At 38.9% G+C, this 24,354-nt stretch overlaps 1 protein-coding gene across 3 annotated transcripts in view; it reads left to right on the top strand.

The window, feature by feature from the left end:
* The window catches only part of TLK2 (tousled like kinase 2), a 135,731-nt gene that overhangs the window by 92,936 nt on the left and 18,441 nt on the right, over window positions 1-24,354 (top strand). For all 3 annotated transcript variants that reach the window (XM_064369765.1, XM_064369764.1, XM_064369766.1), the window contains 5 exons: window positions 5,800-5,952; window positions 9,254-9,320; window positions 11,364-11,461; window positions 13,044-13,125; window positions 19,415-19,506. In XM_064369765.1, the coding sequence (XP_064225835.1) occupies window positions 5,800-5,952; window positions 9,254-9,320; window positions 11,364-11,461; window positions 13,044-13,125; window positions 19,415-19,506 (492 nt within the window). The remainder of the gene's footprint in view (window positions 1-5,799; window positions 5,953-9,253; window positions 9,321-11,363; window positions 11,462-13,043; window positions 13,126-19,414; window positions 19,507-24,354) is intronic.

Here is a 24,354-nt window from a genome sequence, read left to right as displayed (position 1 = left end):
CAGGAGACAGAGGTGGATGATGCAGAGAGTGGTGCAATGAGCCAAGAATTGCACCACTGTCCTCCAGCCTGGGCAACAGAGCCAGACAGTGTCTCAAAACAAAACAAAACAAAACAAAAATGATTAAAGTTGCTGCTGATAGTAGCAGTATTTTATCTTCTTACTCTAAATGCAGCTTGATGACCATGAGGGTTTAGAAATCTGTATGGTAGAGTATAAAATGATGACTTTGCTGTACAGCCATCAAATCAGAGGAATTGAGACTATGTGAATGAAATCCATAAGTAGGACTGTTTGCTATTGGTGGATAGCACAATTTTACGGTTTTAAGTCATATAAATGGCAAGACATCCGTATCTTCTCTTGGGAAGCTGTTCCTGGCTGATGTCTATTAATTACAGGTATTTTAGTTCCTAAAATTTAGCTTTAATCAATTAATTTCCTTTCTTCAGTATAGAAATTGAAATTCTCTAGTGGTAAAAAGCTGTATATCTAATAACCTCACAGATGACAATTCTGCACATGAGAAACTCCAAGACATGTGAAGTAATTTAATGGGTAAAGTGGCTGAACAACAACATCAGTACTAGGTTTTATGGGAGGAGACAAACCTAAAGGCATTTAAAAAATAAATCAGATAATGAAATATAGCCTCAATAGGACCCTTAACACCTTTCTTGTTGTTGTTGTTCTTTTTGTTCCCTGGTTCTTTTTTTGAGTGATCTTTAATTTCCTAAAACAGAAGATTTGTTGTCTAATAGGAAAATTATATCAGATTTATAATCTCTTTTGGCCAGATTAGTAATTTTTGCTTTCCACAGTATGTTTGAATCTGTTGAAAAAGTAATTTATTTTATATTTCTGAGAAAGTAATGTTAAATACTAAATGTTAGTGTTATTCAGTGTACCACTTTTTGTTTGAAGACTCCAACAGTCCGTGGCAAGAGAATAAAAATTATTTACTAAGACTTTGTTTATGTTGAAATAAACAGAATTAAAGTAATGGGATTTGGCTGGATGTGGTGGCTCACGCCTGTTATCCCAGCACTTTGGGAGGCTGAGATGGGCAGATCACTTGAGGCCAGGAGTTTAAGACCAGCCTGGCAAACATGATGAAAACCTGTCTCTACTAAAAATACAAAAATTAGCCAGGCATGGTGGCACACGCCTGTAATCCCAGCTACATGGGAGGCTGAGACAGGAGAATTGCTTGAACACGGGAGATGCAGGTTGCAGTGAGCCAAGCTTGTGCCACTGCACTTCAGGCTGGGTGACAGAACGAGACCCTGTCTCAAAAAAAAAAAAAAGGTAATGGGATTTGACTTGTGTACAAAATTGTGATCATTTAAGATGCACATAATTAGGGTAATTAGAGGATGAAATTAAACTTTACAGCATTGTAATACTAGTCCCGGTATTTATTCTGAAGTGTAAGAAGTTCCAGTATCCATTTTATTTTATTTTGAGACAGAGCCTCACTGTGTTGCCCAGGCTGCAGTGTAATGGCACAATCTTGGCTCACTGCAACCTCCACCTCCCATGTTCAAGTGATTCTCCTGCCTCAGCCTCCTAAGTAGCTGGGATTACAGGTGCCCACCACTACGCCTGGTTAATTTTTGCATTTTTAGTAGAGTTGGGGTTTTGTCATGTTGGCCAGGCTGGTCTCAAACTCCTGACCTCAATTGATGTAACTGCCTTGTCCTAACCAGTATCCATTTTAAAGCAATTTATGTAAAACATCTGATTCTCAGTCATATGATCTATAACAAAGTCATTCATTTTGTTGATTTTATAAACATTAGATCTTCTTTAGGTATCCTATACCATTTCACAGCTCCCAGTTTATACAGAATATATGAAATCCTGGGAATCTTTAAAAATCTCATCGGGGCTGGGCGTGGTGACTCACACGTGTAATCCCAACCCTTTGGGAGGCTGAGGTGGGTGGATAACCTGAGGTCAAGAGTTCGAGAGCAGCCTGGCCAACATGGTGAAACCCCGTCTCTACTAAAAATGCAAAAATTAACTGGGCATGGTGGCATGGGCCTGTAGTCCCAGCTACCCAGGAGGCTGAGACAGGAGAATTGCTTGAACCTGGAAAGTGGAAGTTGGAGTGAGCCAAGATTGCGCCATTGCACTCCAGCCTGGGTGACAGAGCGAGACTTCGTCTTAAAAAAAAAAAAAAAAAAAAAATCTCATCTGGGATATTGACATGCTATTTGAAGTTTCAGACCTCTCAGACATGAAATAGATAACAGAGGACTTAAAAAAAAATTGTTGTTAAAATAATGACTGAAATATATATATATTTTTGATGGGGTCTCTGTTGCCTAGGCTGGAGTACAGTGGGCTCAATCTCGGCTCACTGCAAACTCTGCTTCTTGGGTTCAAGCAACTCTCCTACCTCAGCCTCCTTGAGTAGCTGGGACTACAGGTGCCTACCACCATGCCCGGCTAATTTTTGTATTTTTAGTAGAGACGGAGTTTCACTATATTGGCAAGTCTGGTCTCAAACTCCTGACCTCAGGTGATTCACCTGTCTCAGCCTCCCAAAGTGCTGGGATTACAGGCATGAGCCACCGTGCCCAACCACATTTTTTAAAATACCTTTCCTACTAGCTGGTTCTAGTATGGTTAGAGTATAGAATGTAGTTTTGCTGCTGAAGGTGCCCACATTCATTTCCTAGGCTGCTGTAACAAATACCATAAACTGGGTGATTTCAAGTAACAGAAATGTATTCTCTCATACTTCAGGAGTCTAAACGTCTGAAATCAAGGTGGGGCAGGACCATACTCCCTCAAGTCTCTAGGGAGCATCTTTCTTTGCCTCTTAAGCAGTGTGGCAGCCTCAGGTGTTCCTTGGCCTGTGGCAGCATGACTCCATTCTCTGCCTCCTCCACATGGTGTTCTCCCTGTGCATCTCTCTCTCCTCATAAGGACAGCAGTCATATAGATCAGGGTCCTTCCGTGTTCAGTGTGACCTCATCTCTTCACTAATAACATCTTTAATGACCCTATTTCCAAATAAGGTCATATTCTGAGGTACTGGGGGTTAGGAGTTTAACATATCTTTTGGGGGACACAACCCATAACACATGATGGTGCAGAAGATTTGTTTTTCTTTTGCAGGCAATGGCTTTTTAAATAGAGTTATTTAGATTTGAGTGAGATGGATTTATTGGGTCCTCAATACTTCTGTAAAATATACCTGTTCTATGAGAAGTTACAGTTTGACATAATCCAGACTTTGTACTCCTAAAATAAATCTAAATGAAGTACCACTGATAGACCCTCTTTATTCTTTTCTTCTTTGGTATAAATAGCTAAACAGTTTTAAGAACATCAGGAATTGATATGGGAATCTTTACAGTATGTAACATTGATCTTTGGTGTGTCAGCTTTCATGTTCAAACTCTCATTCTCAGAATGTGCAGTTGTTAATCTTCAAAGACAAATGTTGTGGTACGCCGCTAAGCTACTATAGTTTATAGTTTAAAATGTATATTGTATGGTTATTTGTAGGGAGTTCAGAGTACCTTACATTCATGGCCCCCTGAAAAGGGTAGAAATGAGCTAAGATGTTTACCAGTTTTTTAATTGGGAAACTCATGTTCAGTTAAGGTAAATGTTTTCTCCAGAAGAAAGATTGTGGTTTTACTTAAGGATTCAGTGTCTCAACCCAGATTTCTTTCAAGCCATGAATTATGTATACAGTTGTCCCTTATGGGGAATTGGTTCCAGGACCTTCCTCAGATGGCAAAATCCATAGATGCTCAAGTCTCTGATATAAAATGTGTAGTATTTGCATATAACCTATGCATATTCTCCCATATACTTTAAATCACCTCTGGATTACCTATAATACCTAATAAATATAAATGCTATGTAAATAATTGTTATACTATTTTGTTTAGGAAATAATAACTAAGAAAAAAGTTTGTACAGATTCAGTACAGATGCAGCCATCCATTTTTTTTCCCCATGTATTTTCAGTCTGCAGTTTGTTGAATCTATGGATATGGAGAGCCAACCATATATATGTTCTGTGGGTGGGAATGAGGAAGTCTATCTAATGATAATCAAAAGAATTTTCAGGCAAACAGAAAACTCTTCGATTACGGTTTTCATTTTGCTGTTTGATTGATGTCTAATCAGTGACCTGGCTCATCTTGAAGCCAGGGGCATTGTATTATCAAGTGATTGGCTGTTTCTTTGTAATACTCAGATTAGGTTAATCTTGCTTACAGCATTGTCCTTCTAGATATGGTTGAATAAACTGTATTGTGGGTATTTACCCTAGACTAATCTTGGTTTTCTGCTTGTTATTCTTCCAAGATATATACTGTACTGAATCTGGAAAAGATTTGACAACAGTATTCACAGAAGAGGGTAGAGCAACTTCCATTTGAGAGTAGGTTTTAAAAGATTAGATTTCATCATTCCACAAAAATGAAGGTTGGTTCCACAAAAGAGAATGAGGGGGAAAACCAGTAGAGAGAGAAGGAGGAGGGAGCTGTCATCGACTGTCAATTATAATGGGTGACTTAAAGACTAGTCTGTTAAATGATTAGTCTCCAATTTTGTATATTGTTATATACCAAGTCTGTAAACCTTAATATCTGTTAGGTGGTAGGATACATGAGAGAAAATTAAAAAAAAAAAAAAAATATATATATATATATATATATATGTATATATAATGGAGTTTTTATTGGTTTCTAATTTGTAAACTAGTTAATTACAGAAAATTTGACATTAGGAAATACTCTAATGGTAATGGTGTTAGATTAACTGCAGTTGTAAAAATATGTTTCATACTAATTCATTTTGTGCACTATTCCCTAAGGAGTTCTTACAGGTTGGAAGACTTCATTGTGCTTTCTCTGAATGCATTTGTCTTTTTTTTTTTTTTTTTTTTTTTTTTTGAGACAGAGTCTCGCTCTGCCGTCCAGGCTAGAGTGCAGTGGCGCACTCTTGGCTTACTGCAACGTCTGCCTCCCAGGTTCAAGCGACTCTCCTGCCTTGGCCTCCTGAATAGCTATGATTACAGGCACACACCACCACGCCTGGCTAATTTTGTGTTTTTAGTAGAGACGGGTTTCACCATGTTGGTCAGGCTGGTCTCGATCTCCTGACCTCGTGATCTGCCCGCCTTGGCCTCCCAAAGTGCTAGGATTAGAGGTGTGAACCGCCACACCCAGCCACATATTTGTCTTTCAAAAACTTAATTTAGGTGTCTTTCAAAAACTTAACTTAGGTGACACTGTATCAGTGGGCAGGGTTATCATGTAGAGTAGTAATGGCTCCCTTAGACTAGAATAAAGAATAGGTCTAAAAAGAAAATCTCGTTTACTTTCTTTTACAAACTTGGTATCTTTTTACGTAAAATTGAGAAGCTTTCATCCAAAGAAAAAATAAAAAAGAACTTTTCTATAACTTTAAAAATACGATTTTTACTTTTAATGGGTTCAGATCAGAGAATTGTTTTCTTAACTCTTAAAAAGGAATCAAAATTGTTTATTTTGAGTCAGAAAATAAGGTCACAATAGAAATTTGATATGTTTCTTCCTGCCAACTCTGAAAATACTGATAACTAGTGTCTTAAAGCACAGATTCATTTCCAGAAAACATCCAATACCAATTATTTGGCTCTTCCAATTTGAAGTTAAAATCAAATCTCTACTTGACTTAAAGGAGCTAATTTTTTTGAAATTAGATACATAAGTGGCAAATTGTGTTTGTTGCATAGCTGTGGTACAACTCTTGACTTTCTTTGTGCACCATCTTTTATATCTCTAGGCAACAGGAAAGGATAAATTCACAGAGGGAAGAGATAGAAAGACAACGGAAAATGTTAGCAAAGCGGAAACCTCCTGCCATGGGTCAGGCCCCTCCTGCAACCAATGAGCAGAAACAGCGAAAAAGCAAGACCAATGGAGCCGAAAATGAAACGTATGTTCTTTATTAACGTGAACTCTGAGACACCACACCTGCCCCCAAATACAAATGTCTTGTTGATTGCCACTGGCAAGAGTTACAAATTCTGGAGGTCACTTCTTTTCAGTTATGTTAATGGATTTGCTCAACTCATATGAATGTCATATAAAATTAACTGATTTTCTTAAACCTGCTCTTTATTGATGGCGTTTCAAATGAGAGGGAAAAGTAATGTTACTTGACATCATGACTTTTGGCCACTCCTGGTTAACAAATAAGATGTCTTTGTACTGAAATGATACTATTGTGCACATGTGGCTCCAGGTGTGGTACACTAGTATCATCTTATGGGAGTTGCCTGGCTGCTATTTCAGACTGAATAATGCTCTTTACTGGTCAAAAGAGCACTTAGTTAATAGTTGCAAACTTCAGATAAACCCCCGAAAAAGCTGTTAGGTTAGAAAAAGGACATTGTCGCAATAAGCCAAAACTTGACCTCATCAGAATTGTTTCCTGTTCTGGGAATCTGAGGAAAACACCAGTATCTTAAACTGCAGTACAGTCCTTTTCTCTGTCAATCAACAATATTTACATAGCTACCATGTATCGGAAGAGTAGAAAATTCTAAGCACAAATAAATACCTGCCTTCTCTATTCATGTCTTCCTTTCTCTTTAACTGAAAGTAAATTTCACGTCCAAAGATAGCTACAAATAAAAGATATGATATCATATAACTAATCAACTAATATGTCATTTGCTTTATATTTTTATATTAGTTCACAAATACAACACATAATCCACTTCAGGTATAATATCATTGTTAAAAGTCTGTGACATCCTAGAAATGCACCTTCCTTCATTCTAGTGAGAAAGATGGCTTAACACGAATCCTTACCCCATACGTATCTGATGTTTTGGGAAGTCTTTTTCTTGATACTCGTTTAGTAAGTCTATGTTAAATGCTTATTTTATGCTAGGCCCTCTTCTGGGAATATAGAGCTAAAGGATTCAGCCCCAGCCTTAGGAGCCCACAGTTTACTTAGGTGAGATGAACAGATAAATAAACTAATAATTACATTAAGTATAGCGATAAAAATGTGCGTAATGAACTTGGAAAACATCTTGATTCATAAAACTCCAATTTTTTTTTTTTTTTTTTTTTTGAGACAAAGTCTCATTCTGTCACCCAGGCTAGAGTGCTATGGCACAATCTTGGCTCACTGCAACCTCCACCTCCCGGGTTCAAGCCATTCTCCTGCCGCAGCCTCCTGAGTAGCTGGGACTACAAGCACACCACCACAGCCAGCTAATTTTTGTATTTTTAGTAGAGATGGGGTTTCGCCATGTTGGCCAGGCTGATCTCAAACTCCTGATCTCAAATGATCCACCCTTCTCGGCCTCCCAGATTGCTGGGATTACAGGCGTGAGCTACTGCACCCGACCCAAATGTTTTAAAATTAGAGTCTTTTTTTCCCTTGATTTTAAAGACTAGTCAAGTGCAGTAATGAGAATGAGAAGAGGGGAAGAGTATCGAGTCTTTAAGTATTTTCCTTTCAGCAAGTCCAAGTAGGGGCTCAGATTTGAAAGATTCTCCAGGCTAATTAATCTGATCAGTGTTTTCTTTCACAACTCCTGTGTTTATTTTGTGAAGGGACTTTCCCTCTAGTATTACTTGAAAATTATTTAATGCTGATGCATAAAACCGTTGACTTAGGAGTGATGAAGAAGGCAAAGGTTGTTTCTTTGCCACAGAACAATAGTTAGAATGGAATCTAGGCTAGTAATGTGTAAGCAGTTGGCATCTGGAGTCCTGTGTAAAATCCAAGCTAGAAGACCTTCAGTCCAGTTTTTAATTAGAGTATCTGTGACTTGGCTCTTATTTTGACCAGAAGCCAGATATAGGCCTCTGAAGTCTTGGAGTAAGTCATAATATCCTTTCTTGGCCCTGAACCCGTTTCAGACAGAGATTTCTTAGCCATGATTTTTTATTTCTCTGTTTTTTGCTAGTGTGAAATGGAGTAGTAGATGCAGGTATTTCTGCATCTATAAAGAACCCTAGTGGATGAGTTTCTTCTTCTATTTTCCTTGAGTTAGACATCAAAGGCTCTGTTCTGGTTGATAGGATAGGTGTTTCCTCTTTCTTCTGCAATTTAGAATATATCTGAACAGTGATATCTAAAAATGTTAAGTATCTGTGTATGCTTCTAGAATGTGAAGAAGGTAGAGATGGAAGGAAGAATAAAATAATAATTGTAACTTATTCATCTTTTTTTCCTTTTTAAAGAGAGTCTTGCTCTGTTGCTCAGGCTGGAGTGCAGTGGCATGATTATAGCTCACTATAGCCTCAACCTCCTGAGCTCAAGCAGTCCTTCCATCTCAGCATCCTGAGTAGCTGGGACTACAGGCATATGCTGCCATGCCCAGTTTTTTCTTTCTTTTTTTTCCCCCACTACAGAGACAGAGTCTTGCTTGGTTGCCCAGGCTGGTCTCGAATTCCTGGCTCCAAGTGCTCTTTCCCCTCAGCCTCCCAGACTACTGGCCACCGAGGCTGGCCACTTGTTTATTGAGATATAAGGATGCTGTTGGAGTAGGTGGAACATGAAACATATGAATACCCATCAAGTCAGCCCTTTGAGAACTGGTTTAGATAGCATTTTCAATGTCCTTTTTTCATTGTCGTTTAATAGTCACAACGTTTTCTTAGATAGGTATTATCACTTGCTGCATTTCAAAAAAACTGAGTGAAGAAGTTAAAGTTGTTTACCCAAGGTCACATGGCCAGTAGCTTATTAATGCCTTGAACTCTAGTCCTCAGACTCCAAATCGTAGACTCTAATTTGCTTTTATGTCTTTCTCTTTGTTGTTATAGTATCAAGGTTTAAGTGTTAACAAGAATAATCAAATCCATTGGCTTACTGTTTTGGCCTCTAAAAAAATTTTAGACAATTTTTGTCTCTCTCTGAATGAGTTTTTAATCTGAGTAATATATGGGATGAAACTCATTTCAGAAATAATATAAAATGCTGTTAAAAGAAAGTCATTAAGGAAAAGAAAAAAAATTTAAAATACGGCTCACTTATTTTTTTTTTATGTTTTGCAAATTAGGTTTTTTGGCTTTGAAGTCTTTCCCTCACATCATATCTGGTAAATCACAGAAGTTGTTTCTTGTCAGAGGACTACAGGATAACCTATCCTTCAGTGATTTTAACTGAAACTGAAACTGAATTTGTCTCATTGTATATTTGGGCTTTTCTCTTCAAATAGGCAAACTATGATTTCAAGTAATTTACTAAAACTTTTACCACTGTTTTTCAGGTTAACATTAGCAGAATACCACGAACAAGAAGAAATCTTCAAACTCAGATTGGGTCATCTTAAAAAAGTAAGTATAATGAGAAAATCTCTCTGGAGAAATGTGTTACCCAGTTTACATTTAGGATTGAAGCTATTTGGTCATTTCGGCGAATGTAATAGTAGTTTCACGTAGTGGCAGAAAGCTTGAGTGACTGCTTTCACTGTCATGTCTCATAGCCTAATGAGAGAACTCATATCTTTCCGTTTTCTTTCTTTTTTTGAAATGGAGTCTCGCTCTGTCTCCCAGGCTAGAGTGCAGTGTCATGATCTTAGCTCACTGCAACCTCGGCCTCCTGGGCCCAGGCTATTCTTGTGTCTCAGCCGCCTGAGTTGCTGGGATTACAGGTGTGCACCACCACACCCGGCTAATTTTTGTATTTTTAGTAGAGATGAGGGTCTCACCGTCTTGACCAGGCTGGTCTCAAACTCCTGACCTCAAATGATCCTCCTGCCTTGGCTTCAGAAAGTGCTAGGATTACAAGTTACAGGTGTAAGCCACCATGCCTGGCCTATCTTTCCATTTTCAAGTCAATTCCAGCAACCCAATGAGAGTGTTTTTACCAGTGATCTATCAGCAGATAATTCTGAACATATAAGACTTCCCAAGTGTTTATCGTTGGAATGAAACTTAATTATTTTTTAAATATTTAAATTTTAAGAGCAGGTGGTTTTAAAATTGATGTTAAGACTCCTGACATATTTTAAATCACATACCAGCTCTTATTTCTTGCCTAAACTAGCTAATAAGAGAAACTCTTATGCCAATCTTACTCAAACACAAAGGCACATAACATAGAATTTGTTATTAATGATGTTCACTAAGATATCTTAGATGTAGATTGCTCAGCTCTTGAATTCAGAAACCCATACATTGGTGGATGCTATTTATGGTGATAATGGTTAGTAAGGATTTACTGAACTGCTTTTGGTATATGTGCGTTTGTTTTTTATTTCACATATTAGTTTTCATGCCGTTTTTCCCGCTGGGTTCTCAGAGCTTGTTAAAGAAGTAGAACTTAAGGCATCAAGTGTAATCCATACTTAAAGACGAGGACCAGATAGATAACCTGATTTTTGTAAAAATTGTTTCCATGTCTATATGTATATGCACAAAACATTTCTGAAAACGTAAGAAATTTGATAGTGGCTACATCTTGGGAGTGGGTGTGGAGAGGAGAGAGAAGGAGGGTAGAGAACTTCTACTTTTCTCACTGAACTCCTCTGTATGATTTGAATTTCATTATTTTCTTTTTTTCTTTCTTTTCTTTTTTTTTTTTTTTTTGAGACAGAGTCTTGCTCTGTTGCCCATGCTGGAGTGCAGTGGCTCGATCTCAGCTCACTGCAACCTCTGCCACCTGGGTTCAAGTGATTTTTCTGCCTCAGCATCCCGAGTAGCTGGGATTACAGGCACGTGCCACCATGCCCGGCAAATTTTTGTATTTTTTTTTTCTTTTTCTTTTTTTTTTTGAGACGGAGTTTCGCTCTTGTTACCCAGGCTGGAGTGCAATGGCGCGATCTCGGCTCACCGCAACCTCCGCCTCCTGGATTCAGGCAATTCTCCTGCCTCAGCCTCCTGAGTAGCTGGGATTACAGGCACGAGCCACCATGCCCAGCTAATTTTTTGTATTTTTATTAGAGACAGGATTTCACCATGTTGACCAGGATGGTCTCGATCTCTTGACCTCGTGATCCACCCGCCTCGGCCTCCCGAAGTGCTGGGATTACAGGCTTGAGCCACCGTGCCTGGCCAAATTTTTGTATTTTTAATAAAGATGGGGTTTCAGCATCTTGGCCAGACTGGTCTTGAACTCCTGACCTCGTGGTCCACTCATCTCAGCCTCCTGAAGTGCTGGGATTACAGGCGTGAGCCACTGCACCCAGCCTTTGACTTTTATTATTTTCTATGGGCTTATTATGATTAAAATTCTTATCTTTTAAAAAGAAATCTTTCAATGCAAAACATATTTCTTTAGCTTTTCATAAGATAAATGTCTGCTATTGCTTTTGAAATAAGATCCCGGAAAGGTAAAGTTCCCCATATTTTGAGCTATTTCTTTCCTTTTTGCTTTAGGAGGAAGCAGAGATCCAGGCAGAGCTGGAAAGGCTAGAAAGAGTTAGAAATCTACATATCAGGGAACTTAAAAGGATACATAATGAAGATAATTCACAGTAAGCAACTTGGGGGTATATTGGGTTGGAGATTGCTAAGCACTTTCTGATATGAATTGAATGGTCTGGAATAAAGCGTTTGCTTAATATAAGTTACATAATTGATTCCATAGTGTATAGCTCTTTTGTAGCATCTAATACAATTTTGTGAACAAAATTACGATTTGCCTTGGTTTAAATATATAATTGTATTAAATTTATGTATTAAGTATATATGTGTATACACATAGCATTTTTACCTGAGTAGAGATTATTAAAACAATATGGCTTTGTAATTGTAAATGGCTGAAATACACTACATATTCAGTTTTACCTACAGAGCTTTAAGAAAGGGAAGCATGGGTCATAGTGTGGTGTTTTGGAAAGAATATTGGGCTGACATGACACTCAGTTTCTGAAAGACCTTTAAGAGCCATTCAGGTGTTGAGACTTTAAGTAAGACTCTTAAGTTCAGTATATTAATTGTAGATTAATGCCCACCATTGTTTATTTGTCATTTAAGGAATTGAAGATGGGAAAAGTAGGTTGAAAGTAGAAAGAGGCTTTTATAAGCAATCTGGTTTTTTCCCACATTTTTCAGACCCTGAAACATTTTTTCACAAAGCCACAGCGTACTTATTTTTGTTTGGCTTATAAGAGCTAAGGACCTTTCTTTCTGCTAGAGTGGCAGACAATAGCAGGTACTACTTCCTGAAAACTCTGTGTATCAGGCTTGATCCTAAGTGCCCTCAGTGCTCTCATTTAATCTTCAGGATAACCCAGTCATCGTCAATACATCAATCAGAAAACAAACTTAGAGAAATTAAGTTAACCTGACCAGGGACCCATAAATAATGTGACCAATGAGTTAAACTTGGATCTTTTTCATCCCAACCACCATGCAGTAATGTATCTCCAAATAGGCATGCTACTTTCTTAAAATCAAAGTAAAGTAATTTCAGGATTAATAGTGAGATTGTGTAAGATCAGGAACTAGATAATAATATTTAAAAATTTGTTTTTGCCAGAACTTGTCATTTCTTTATCGTATTAAGAAACTACCCAAGGTGAAATGTAATATGGGGAACATAGTTATATCATAGACTTCGTCTTAAAGAGAGAATAATGAATGCACATAGAACATGTGACTTCACTACTCTACAATCAATTTTTAAGGAAATAGCAAATGTCTTGGAATTTTACTGTATGTAGTTTGGAAATGGTGGGATCATGTGGACCTTGTATGTTTGGAGGAGCCAAACAGCACAATTTAAAAATCCCTAATCAAGTCTAATCTACCCTCACTCATTGTGTAGCAGGGCAGAAAAAATGAGGAACAACAAAGGTCACAGATCTAGTGTAGCTACACTGAGACCAGCACTCAAGTCCTATGGCTCTACAGCTAGTGCTATTCATTGTAATTATACTGCCTCTTTGAACTGTGTAAATTTATTCTCAGAATTTGCCATGTTGATGTTGATTGTCAAACTACCAACAGCAGCTATAATTGTATGTATAATGTGTTAGATATTCTGGGAATGTTGCAAGCATGGAAGACTGTAGTCCATGATCTTAGGGTGTTACATATTTTCTGTTTCCACAGATTTAAAGATCATCCAACGCTAAATGACAGATATTTGTTGTTACATCTTTTGGGTAGAGGGGGTTTCAGTGAAGTTTACAAGGTAAGTATAAGGAACTGGGAACAAAGACTAGGGGTTAAATTATCGGCTATTACTGAGTTGGAGAACATTAAGAATACTGATAATTGTAGGTTGATATCCATTGAAATTCAAAAACTTTAAAAACCTGTATCTTTGGGAAAACAGCTTTCAGTAAACCTAGATGACTAAGCAGGATACAATATTGATATGTTTAAGTTTGAAAAATAAATACTTATAGATTTAAAAAGCAAGAAGGAAATATACTGGGTGGTGGAATTATGGTGATTTTTATTCTGGTTCTGTACTTTCTGCCTCATATACATTTGTTAGAAAAGAGTATGTGCTACCTTTATTTCCTTTACAGAATAGATCTGTAAAACCTATTTTCAATAAGAATAGTTTTTTTTTAATTGGAAAACCTGCTTTTTGTTTTAAAAGTGTTGTAATATCATTTACTAGCACTGGCAGTCTGAAAGAGTGTCCTGGCTTAGAGTGCTTCAGTTGGGCCAGCAAAGTACAGGCTGCTGAGCCTCTGGGTTGATTTTTACCAAATCAGGGATCCAGCATGTTTTAAATATAGCTACAGATCCATAACATGTGGATTGAATTTTTCTACCTGTTTCTGGAACCTGTCTGTAAAGTACAGAATTGTTTATTAAGTAGTCTTCATTGTACAGCTCTGCCTTTCAAAGGTTTAGCCTTCACTGTTAGGATTTATGTTATGCTCATATGAATTTATATATGGGAAGTCTTTTTAGTAAAATAGTTTTCATTACAAATAAAAATGGTAAAACTAGTTCTATGGTTTTCTTTTTTACTTTTTTTCTATGGTGGTTTTATTTATTTATTTATTTATTTTAGAGACAGGGTTTTGCTCTATTGCCCAGGCTGGAGTGAGGTGGCATGATCATAGTTCATTGCAGCCTCAAAGTGCTGGATACAAGTAAGCCTCCTGCCTCAGTGTCTTGAGTAGCTGGGACTACAGGTTCTGTGCACTAATTTTTAAATTTTTTGTAGAGACAGGGTCTTGCTACATTTCTCAGGCAGGTCTCTTAACTTCTGGGCTCAAGCAATCCTCCTGCCTTGGCCTCCCAAGGTGCTGAGATTACAGGCGTGAGCCACCGCACCCAGCTGTGATTTTAAGTATATGTTTCATTGGCATTAAGTACCTTCACAATGTTACGCAACTGATATAACTACATCACTATTCATATCCAGAACTATATAATGATTTTAGTGCACTACTGTATTGGTTTTGATATTCAAGTACCTCTCCTTTTTGAGAGGAGACATTGTCTCACTCTGGCAGCCAGGCTAGAGTACAGCAGTGCATTCTCAGCTTACTGCAACCTCCCGCTCTAGAGCTCTAGTGTCCTCCCATCTCTGCCTCCCAAAGTGCTGGAATTACAGGCGTGTACCACCATATCTGGCTAATTTTTGTATTTTTTTGTAGAGACAGGGTTTCATCCTGTTGCCCATGCTGGTCTCAAACTCTTGGGCTCAAGTGATCACCCACCTTGGCCTCCCAAAGTGTTGGGGTTACAGGCGTGAGTCACTGCGCCCAGCTTCTAGTATCTTATTTGTATTTTTAAATCTGTGCTTATAAGCAGGATTGGCCCTTAGTCACCTTTTGTATGCAAGTAGCTTTGTCAAAGTTTGATATCATAATTATCCTAGCTCCTTAGATACAGTGAGTTGTGAAGTCTCTTTTTCCATGCTCTGGAACCCTTTTCTTTTTTTTTTTTTTGAGACAGAGTTTCGCTCTTGTTGCCCAGGCTGGAGTGCAATGGCGCGATCTCGGCTCACCGCAACCTCCCCCTCCTGGGTTCAGGCAATTCTCCTGTCTCAGCCTCCTGAGTAGCTGGGATTACAGGCACGTGCCACCGTGCCCAGCTAATTTTTTGTATTTTTATTAGAGACAGGGTTTCACCATGTTGACCAGGATGGTCTCGATCTCTTGACCTCGTGATCCACCGCCTCGGCCTCCCAAAGTGCTGGGATTACAGGCATGAGCCACCGTGCCCTGCCTCTGGAACCCTTTTCATCGCTTGGGAATTGTTGGCTCCTTGAAAGTTTGTTAGAATTGACTCATACAAATCTGGGCAGGCTGGATGCTGTGGCTCATGTCTATAATCCCAGCACTCTGGGAGGCCGAGGTGGGAGGATCACTTGAGCCTAGGAGTTTGAAACCAGCCTGGGCAACATAGTAAGACCCTGCCTCTACAAAGGAAGAAAAGAAAAATCACCTGGGAGATGTTGAGTTTGTGGAAAACATTTGACTATCTTTTCAATTTCTTCTACAACTATTGATATCTTAAGATTTTCTCTCCCTTCTCAAGTCAGTTTTGGTAATTTAATTTTTCTAGGAAATCTGTTTCATTTAGATTTTTTTTTTCTTTTTTAGTAGAGACAGGGTTTCATTATGTTGCCCAAGCTGGTCTCAAACTCCTAGCCTCAAGTGATCTTCACCCCTTAGCCTTCCAAAGTGCTGGGATTACAGCCACCATGCTGGGCCTAGATTTTTAAAAAATATTTTCCACATCTTAGTTATTTCTCTATTCTTATAAAATTTTTATTTTTGTGTTTCTTGACTGATAGGCTAGAGATTAGTAGGTGTTGTTATTTTTGTCTAAGAATCAACTTTTATTTCGTTGATCAAGTCTGCTGTTTGTTTAGTTTTCTTTTTCATTAATGTCTCCTTTCATTCTTTCCATCTACTTTCTTCATTTTTATTTATGTTCAGTCTTAAGTCACTGCTTAGTTTCTTTGTAATTTTTTTATTGTAAAAAGATAGATACAAAATTTATGATCTTAACCATTTTTAAGTGTATAGTTTAGTAACGTACATTCACGTTATTGTGAAACAGATGTCTAGAACTTTTTTTCATCTTCCAAAACTGAAACTCTGTAGCCATTAACCAACTTTCCTTTCCACCTCCTTTTGTCCTTGTAACCACCATTCTACATTTTGTTTCTCTGAATTTGACTACGTTTAGATTTCTTAGAGACGTGGAATAATACTGTCTTTTTATAATCAGCTTTTTTTACTTAGCATAGTGTCCTCAAGGTTTATCTGTGCTATAGCATGTGACAGGATTTCCTTCCTTCTTAAGGTCACTTAATATTTTATTGCATGCACCACATTTTGTTTATCCTCCTTTGTCAGTGGACACTTGGATTGCTTCTACCTTTTGTCTATTGCATATAGTGCTGTGCTGGTTTTTGTTTGTTTGTTTGTTTGTTTTGAGACAGAGTCTTGCTTTATTACCCAGGCTGGAGTGCAGTGGTGCAATCTCCCCTCAATGCAGTGTTCATCTCCTGGGTTCAAGTGATCCTCCTGCCTCAGCCTCCCCAGGTAGCTGAGATTACAGGCATGCACCCTGCTCAGCTATTTTTTTTTTTTTTTTTTTGTATTTTTAGTAGAAATGGGGTTTCTCTGTGTTGGCCAGGCTGTTCTCAAACTCCTGACCTCAAATAATCCACCTGCCTCAGCCTCTCAAAGTGCTGGGATTGCCGGGCGCGGTGGCTCAAGCCTGTAATCCCAGCACTTTGGGAGGCCGAGGCGGGTGGATCACAAGGTCAAGAGATCGAGACCATCCTGGTCAACATGGTGAAACCACGTCTCTACTAACACAAAAAATTAGCTGGGCATGGTGGCGCGTGCCTGTAATCCCAGCTACTCAGGAGGCTGAGGCAGGAGAATTGCCTGAACCCAGGAGGGGGAGGTTGCGGTGAGCCGAGATCGCGCCATTGCACTCCAGCCTGGGTAACAAGAGCGAAACTCCGTCTCAACAAAAAAAAAAAAAAAAAAAAAAAAAAAGTGCTGGGATTATAGGCATGAGCCACCACATCCAGCCTGTTTTGAATTTGGGTGTCCAAATATCTCTGTGAGACTCTGCTTTTAATTCTTTTGGATATATACCTAGAATTGTATGTGATTTAAATTATAAAAATTGGTTCTTGGTGCTTCCTAGTTACTTTTAGTAATTTCATCATCTTATTTTTTCCTAATGTATTTCTTCAAACATTTTCTTTTTTTTTTTTGAGACAGTCTCACTCTGTCCTTCAGGCTCCAGTGCAGTGGCGTGTGCTCTTAATGTAGTTTTTCTTTCGCTGTTCTCCACTCTTTACAATCCTTTAAGTCAGTGGTAGATCACAGTGTCTTGGATTTAGAAGTACAATGTAGAAGTTAGAGAAAATTATGCTTGAAATAGCATTGGTGCTCTCATAAACTGGGTGGTATTTAATTTTTTTTTTTTAATTATTTGAAATGGTTTTCTACTGTGAAGTCATTATGGTATTCATGATTGTGGATGGACTGAAGACTCTGTAAAAAAAAAAAAAAAAGGAGTTCAAATATTTCCATTTTTAGCCGGGCATGGTGGCTTATGCCTCTAACCCAGTACTTTGGAAGGCCAAGGTGGGAATCTTACTTGAGGCCAGGAGTTCAAGCCAGCCTGGCAAATACATTGAGGCCCTGTCTATATAAAAAGAGAAAAATAAAAAAAATTTCTCTTTTTGTGAAATAAGATATTATGTCTGAAGTGAGTGGGTTTTATACTTTAAGCATACTGGTTTTAATTTGGTATAAATAATGGAAGTTTTTGTATTTTATAAGCAGCTCTCTCTATATGCAGTGTTTACCTAGAGAAATGTAGGTTTAGAAAAATCTGTAAAGTAGTGATCACTTTTTTTTTTTTTTTTTTTTTTTTTTTGAGATGGAGTTTCGCTCTTGTTACCCAGGCTGGGGTGCAATGGCGCGATCTTGGCTCACCGCAACCTCCACCTCCTGGATTCAGGCAATTCTCCTGCCTCAACCTCCTGAGTAGCTGGAATTACAGGCATGCGCCACCATGCGCAGCTAATTTTTTGTATTTTTAGTAGAGACGGGGTTTCACCGTGTTGACCAGGATGATCTCGATCTCTTGACCTCGTGATCCAACCACCTCAGCCTCCCAAAGTGCTGGGATTACAGGCATGAGCCACCGCGCCGGGCCGTGATCACCTATTTATGGACCGTTTTCTGCACTTATTGCCTTCATCAATTTGTATATTTGTGGAAATTAGCACATGGGTGATAAAGTATTGAAACTGAAGTAGTAAGCTTTTAATCTGAACTTTACAAACTAAGAAAAACTTGATTCTAAAGGAGCTATGCAATAAAATCTTTTGTATGGAGGGAAATCTTCAATTTTATTGAAAGATATTACTTAATCAAATTATGATTTACATCCAGCTTCCTCAAAAAAATCCGTGTTACCTTTTGCATTCTGTGCCTTAGCACTACCTAGCTGATGCAGGACTTGCTGGCAATGGTGGCCTTTGGGGAATGCCTGTTCTGCCTCTGGACAGTACTAGAGAAGTGATTTGGTGTAACTAACTTAAGCCATTGTTGGGACTAAAAACTGCTTTTTGGCCGGGCGTGGTGGCTCACACCTGTAATCCCAGCATGTTGGGAGGCCAAGGCAGGCGGATCACGAGGTCAGGAGTTCGAGACCAGCTAACCAACATGGTGAAACCCCGTCTCTACTGAAAATACAAAAATTAGCCGGACATGGTGGTACACGCCTGTAATCCCAGCTACTCAGGTGGCTGAAGCAGGAGAATCACTTGAACCTGGGAGGTGGAGGTTACAGTGAGCCAAGATTGTGCCATTGCACTCCAGCCTGGGCGAGGAACGGACAGAGCAAGACTCTGTCTCAAAACAAAAACAAACAAACAAAAAAACTGCTTTTCATTTACCCAGCATATTTAGATGGAACTGAAGGCAGGGTTTTTTTTTGGTTTGTTTTTATTTCTCTTTTTATTTTAATAAACAATATGCCAAATTATAGGGTTATTTTGTATACAGTCATACCAAGGAAGTATATTGTGAGGGGTTATTTTCTCCACATAGCAGGCAATGTGTGTTCCTAGGATTTCAAAAGTGGCAGAATATTTGAAGCTTACAAAGTCCTAGTGTCAGCTGAAGGACAAAAGACAACCTAAGGGTGTTGGGTCCCAGATGGGAATAGATGGTGTCCTGAAAGAGAATGGTTGGGAAATGATTTTGAAGGCAGAGGCTATCTTTCTGTTTGTGGTGTTGGCCTGGTTTTATGTTTTAAACCCCTTGGTGCCAGTGTGTCTACAGACTTCTAAATTATCTAATCACAAGTTTCAAGAAGACGGTTGCAACACTGATATAAGTATGTGATGTATTTAATAATGTATTTTGGACTTTGATTATGTTATATGTTAAATAGAAGCTTTAAATCAGTTGTCTGTAATTTTTAACATTTATCCAGTATATAATTATTCCCTTGCTTTATAGGCATTTGATCTAACAGAGCAAAGATACGTAGCTGTGAAAATTCACCAGTTAAATAAAAACTGGAGAGATGAGAAAAAGGAGAATTACCACAAGTAAGTGATACTAGAGTGTCTGACTTTGCAAAATTAAATAATACCTGTAGTTTGAGTATTATGCTGTGAGCTTTACATACTGTTGATGGTTTTTATTTTATGTAATCTTCATAACTACCCTAAGAGAATGAGTATATTCTCAGTGTTACTGATGAGGAAACTGATGCTTACAGAATTCGAGTAACAGGAAGCGGCTGAGCTGGTATTTAAATCCAGACTTCCCTTAATCCAAAGCCCTGGTGCTCTTAATCTTCCGTTCCTTTGTGGCTAGAAATAGCTGTAGTAAATAAAGCCTTAGAAATCATTGTTGCTCGTTTATAGAAACCAGACCTTAGGGAGCTGCTGGTGGGCTTTTTCTGCTACTTCAGTCATTTCCTTCTGGAAGAGACTGTGGGCACCTGGTGTGACTTGTTCAGCCTCCGTGCTGTGTTATCCTCCCCATCACAGTTTGCCCATCTCAAAGTTCTCCATCTTCAGGGTCCCACTTTCTGTGCTTGCCTCTCTACAAAATGCCATCAGTGGCAGCCTTCATCTGTACTTGGGGCATGGGTAGGGAGGGGGGCTTCTTTAGAACGAATTGTTATTACATGCACAGCTGTGAATTGCTTTGTTCCACTAATGTCAGGTTTTGCCTATATTCCCCCTGAGCGTCTGAATATTGGAGTTCATGGCTCATTCGCTTTAGAGGCTATGCAGACTTAATTTCTGTTAGGTTCCCCACTGGGCTTAGTTTTGTTTCTTTGTTGTTGGTACAAGTATTGAATTAGACAAGTCCTGCCCCTGAAAGGAAGGGATGAGCTCTTTTGATAAAACAAACGCCTCTTTACTATAGAGGCAGTCTTGTTTTTTTTTTCTTGTAAATAATAATTTGGAGGGGGAAAAACAGTGGACTTTGAAGTAGCCCTTTAGTTGGCTTCTAACCTGGTCCAAGGCAACTCTTGCTCTATACCTCTTGTTCATCAGGGACCCAGGAGTTCTTCCTGTTCCAGAGAGATGGGCAGTGGTGCTCAGCACTGGAGAAGGGAAGGTTCCTGCTACATTAAGAGCAACAGGGCTTAGCAGAGGGAGGAGAAGGGATGACGTATGGCATCCTTCCTGTTTCTTAGGTGACAGGCAGCTGCAGTCCAGATGCTCCTGAGGAGCAGTTACATTATTATAAGAACATTCCAGTCACTTGATGTGTAGGGATGAGTGGCACGCAGCAGTGAATACCAGGAGCACTTCAGAGAAGGAGAGCACATGTTGTTCTGACCAGTTATAAATGAGCAGTGCCTCTACTGTATTGAGACCTTAAGAATGCCTAAGGGTATTAGACCAGTACATGCTTCTCTTTAAAAATGCCCTCTAGGGACCAACCTTGGTCAACCTTGAGAACATAGTTCCTGTGCTGAGATGTACATGTATTTTGCCTAGTCTCAGTATCCAGGTTTCTGGCTGACCTTGCAGAGAACTCTAGTGTTGGATACCACAGCAACTGCAGGTAGGGGTTCTGCTCATCTAGCCTTTTGAAACAGTGAGGAGTGGAAGCCTGGCCTTGTCCCTACTTCAAACAGTTGGCAAGCAGTTTGCGTCCCGGCAGGTATGGATTGGGTATTTTCTCAAATATGTCTCTGCAGACAGAATCAGAGAGCACGTAAAGGAGATGGTCTTATCTGTCTAGGCTGTTTGCCATTCAAGTTCCAGGCTGGCATTGGTGCCTTCTTCCTCTGTTTCCTCATCAGAGGTGGGGTCATGTTGCCTGAGCTCATCTGAGTAGGGGCCATTTCCCATTTGGCAGACACTCTGGGGAGAGGGTATGTGCAGTTCTTGTGACCTCTTTTCTTGCTTGATAGGGGGAGTTCTTTTTTTTCCAATCAGGAAGCAGCACTGGGGATAATTCTTAAGTACCTCCACCTTTCTTTTGAAAGAGTTTGCTTTCTAAGTGATAGGAAATCATACTCATGCATTTCATGGCTATAGAAGATGGCAAATTGACAAAATGTCATTAACTCCTTTGAACTAAAAGGAGGTTTATATCAAGCACGTTACAGATGATGAGTGCTTTAAAAATTCAGAATTAAACTAGTAAGTAGTATACTTCAGCGTTGTGACATTATAAAGTATGAAGATGCTATAACCCTGCTAGTAAGTTCTGTTAATTGCTTTTCCATTCATGGGGATGACTTCCCAGTCCCGTCTGGAATCAAGACATTTATTCTGGTTAAAAAAAGAAGACAGATTTTAACAGAAAATAAAAGGTATTTGTTTTGGTGTATTTTGAGTTTTGTTCTGCCACTTTATTCCTCTCCTCCTCCTACTATAAACAAACCAAAAGTAAACTGATTGTATTTTACTTTTATATTATAAAAACACAAATTTTATTAAAATTTTTAAAATAAATTTAGTTTTACTAGACTACTTTAACTCCCTCAAATAACTATTAAAAATTCTACAGTAGGAGGCCGGGCACGGTGGCTCAGGCCTGTAATCCCAGCACTTTGGGAGGCCGAAGTGGATGGATCACGAGGTTAGGTGTTTGAGACCAGCCTGGCCAACATTGTGAAACCCCGTGTCTACTAAAAAAAAAATACAAAAAAATTAGCCGGGCATGGTGAGTTCTCAGAGTAGTGGCTGTAGTCCCAGCTACTCAGGAGGCTGAGGCAGGAGAATTGCTTGAACCAAGGAGGCAGAGGTTGCAGTGAGCTGAGATCGTGCCCTTGCATTCCAGTCTGGGGGACAGAGCAAGACTGCGTCAAAAAAAAAAAAAAAAAAAAAAAATTCTACGGTAGGAAAAATTTTGTGTAACGCTATCTGCTCAAGTAATTTATATCAGAGTTAGTATGCTTTTGTATGATACTCTATTCTATTTTGTATGATTCTCTATTCTATTTTGTATGATACTGTATATTAAATTTTTTAAAGATAAAAAGCATTTTGAAAATCTAAATATATATCAACTTATAAGAGAGTAAAAGACATTTTGGTGGATAAATTTCTTCCAGTTTCTTATTAAAGTCTCTGTATTTGTAATGCGTGATCCCTTGGATTATAAATTGACAGTTGAACATGGCTCAGTCATTACCTTGCTGATGAAGTAAGAGAAGCGGGTTTAGAGCTGGGCAAAGGTTCAGCGACACTGCAAATTCCCTTAATTGGTGAGGACTTTGAATGACATTTTGATTCTGAAATTTTTGCCACCTTTTGTTTTCTCTGTATTCTGTACCTCAACAGAGAAATTGGTTTCTGCTCTAAAATACACAAAATCAAGAAGTTAAGACAAAAGGGTTGAGCACTACACATTTATAGCATGCTAGAGTGAGAAATAACTTGAACAGTGATGTTTAGTCCCTAGGTTTCTAAACTTCAGAAAAAAAAAAAAAACAGCACCAGCCAGGGGTAGTGGCTCACTCCTGTAATCCCAGCACTTTGGAAGGCCAAGGCCGGTGGATTGCCTGAGATCTGGACAAGACCAGCCTGACCAACATGGTGAAACCCTGTCTCTACGGAAAATACGAAAAATAATTAGCCAGCTACTAAATAATCCCAGCTACTAAGAAGGCAGAGGAAGGAGAGTTGCTTGAACCCAGGAGGCAGAGGTTGTGAGCTGAGATCACGCCACTGCTCCAGCCTGTGCTACACAGTGAGACTTCATCTCAAAAACAAAAAATGGCAGCACCCTTATTTTTTAATCAAGTGCAATATAACATGGAATCTTAATGTATTTAAAAATACAAGTGTGCTGGCAGAAAGGGGACTGATGATTCCGTGACTCTGCAGTTGCAGAAGCTCCATGTAGGAGATTATTTGGACATAGTGATTACCTCTGTAAATCGGTTGCCACTGCCTTCAGGGCACATGAGATCATATTAATTTTTTTTTTTTTTTTGAGATGGGGTCTCACTGTGTTGCCCAGGCTGGTCTTGAACTCCTGGGCTCAAGTGATCTTCCCACTTCAGACTCCCAAAGTGCTGAGATTACAGGCATGAGCCACCACACCCAACCAGATCATATTAAGTTCTGTTTACTATTTCTTGAATGTATTTTTCAGTCAGTTTTGTAAAATAAAAGTTTACATACTTTTTCCTCTCCTGCTTATTGCCTTTAAGCCTTTAAATTCTAAATAAATTGTAATACATCTGTATAGGTTTTAGATTTGGTTATGTGCTATTGTTTGATTACTAATAGAAAATCTGTATGTTTCAAGCCCTTCTATAAAATATGAAGAAAAGTGCCCTTAGCACTCTGTGTAAAACTATACTGTTAAATATATGTGTGTAATAAAAAATTAAAAAGACAAGTATGGAGCTACTTTGGTGGAATTGGGCGGTGGGGGGTTGAGGAAGCCAAAGCTACATTTTGCTGAGTTTCTGCAGCAAGCTCACTTCGAACATCCTGTCCGGTGATGGCAAAACTGAAGCTCAGAGAGGTGGAGCCACAGAGCTATAGTAAGGAGCCAGGCCTCTGTGTTCCTAGGGTAGTGTGTGTTCTGACACTGCTCTGCCTCAGTGTTGGCAAGTTGGTTTTTAGAAAAATGTAAAGATGATGAAATGAAGCATCAGAGGAGACAAAATGGCCAAAAGTGGCAGCTTGAAAACTAAGCCCAAATAGTTTCCACTGGGGAAAAATATATGTAATTACTTTTAGATTCCTGTTTCTCCCTTTCCCCGCTTCCCCTAATTTTTTCCTCAGCTTTTTTTAAGTTGAGTACTTTCTTTGTATTTTTGGTATGCTGGAGTTTACTGGTTTCTGAAAACATCACTGTTTTTTAGTTTTATTTTACTGTACTATGGAAAGTATATCCTTTCCAACTATCCTAACAACAAAATGTCCTCCCAAAGTGCTGGGATTACAAGCATGAGCCACGGTGCC

Source organism: Aotus nancymaae, unplaced genomic scaffold (genome assembly GCF_030222135.1).
Source record: "Aotus nancymaae isolate 86718 unplaced genomic scaffold, 86718_ANA_hifiasm-v0.15.2.pri h1tg000089l, whole genome shotgun sequence".
Classification (NCBI taxonomy): domain Eukaryota; kingdom Metazoa; phylum Chordata; class Mammalia; order Primates; family Aotidae; genus Aotus; species Aotus nancymaae.
This window is presented reverse-complemented; position numbering and strand designations above follow the sequence as displayed.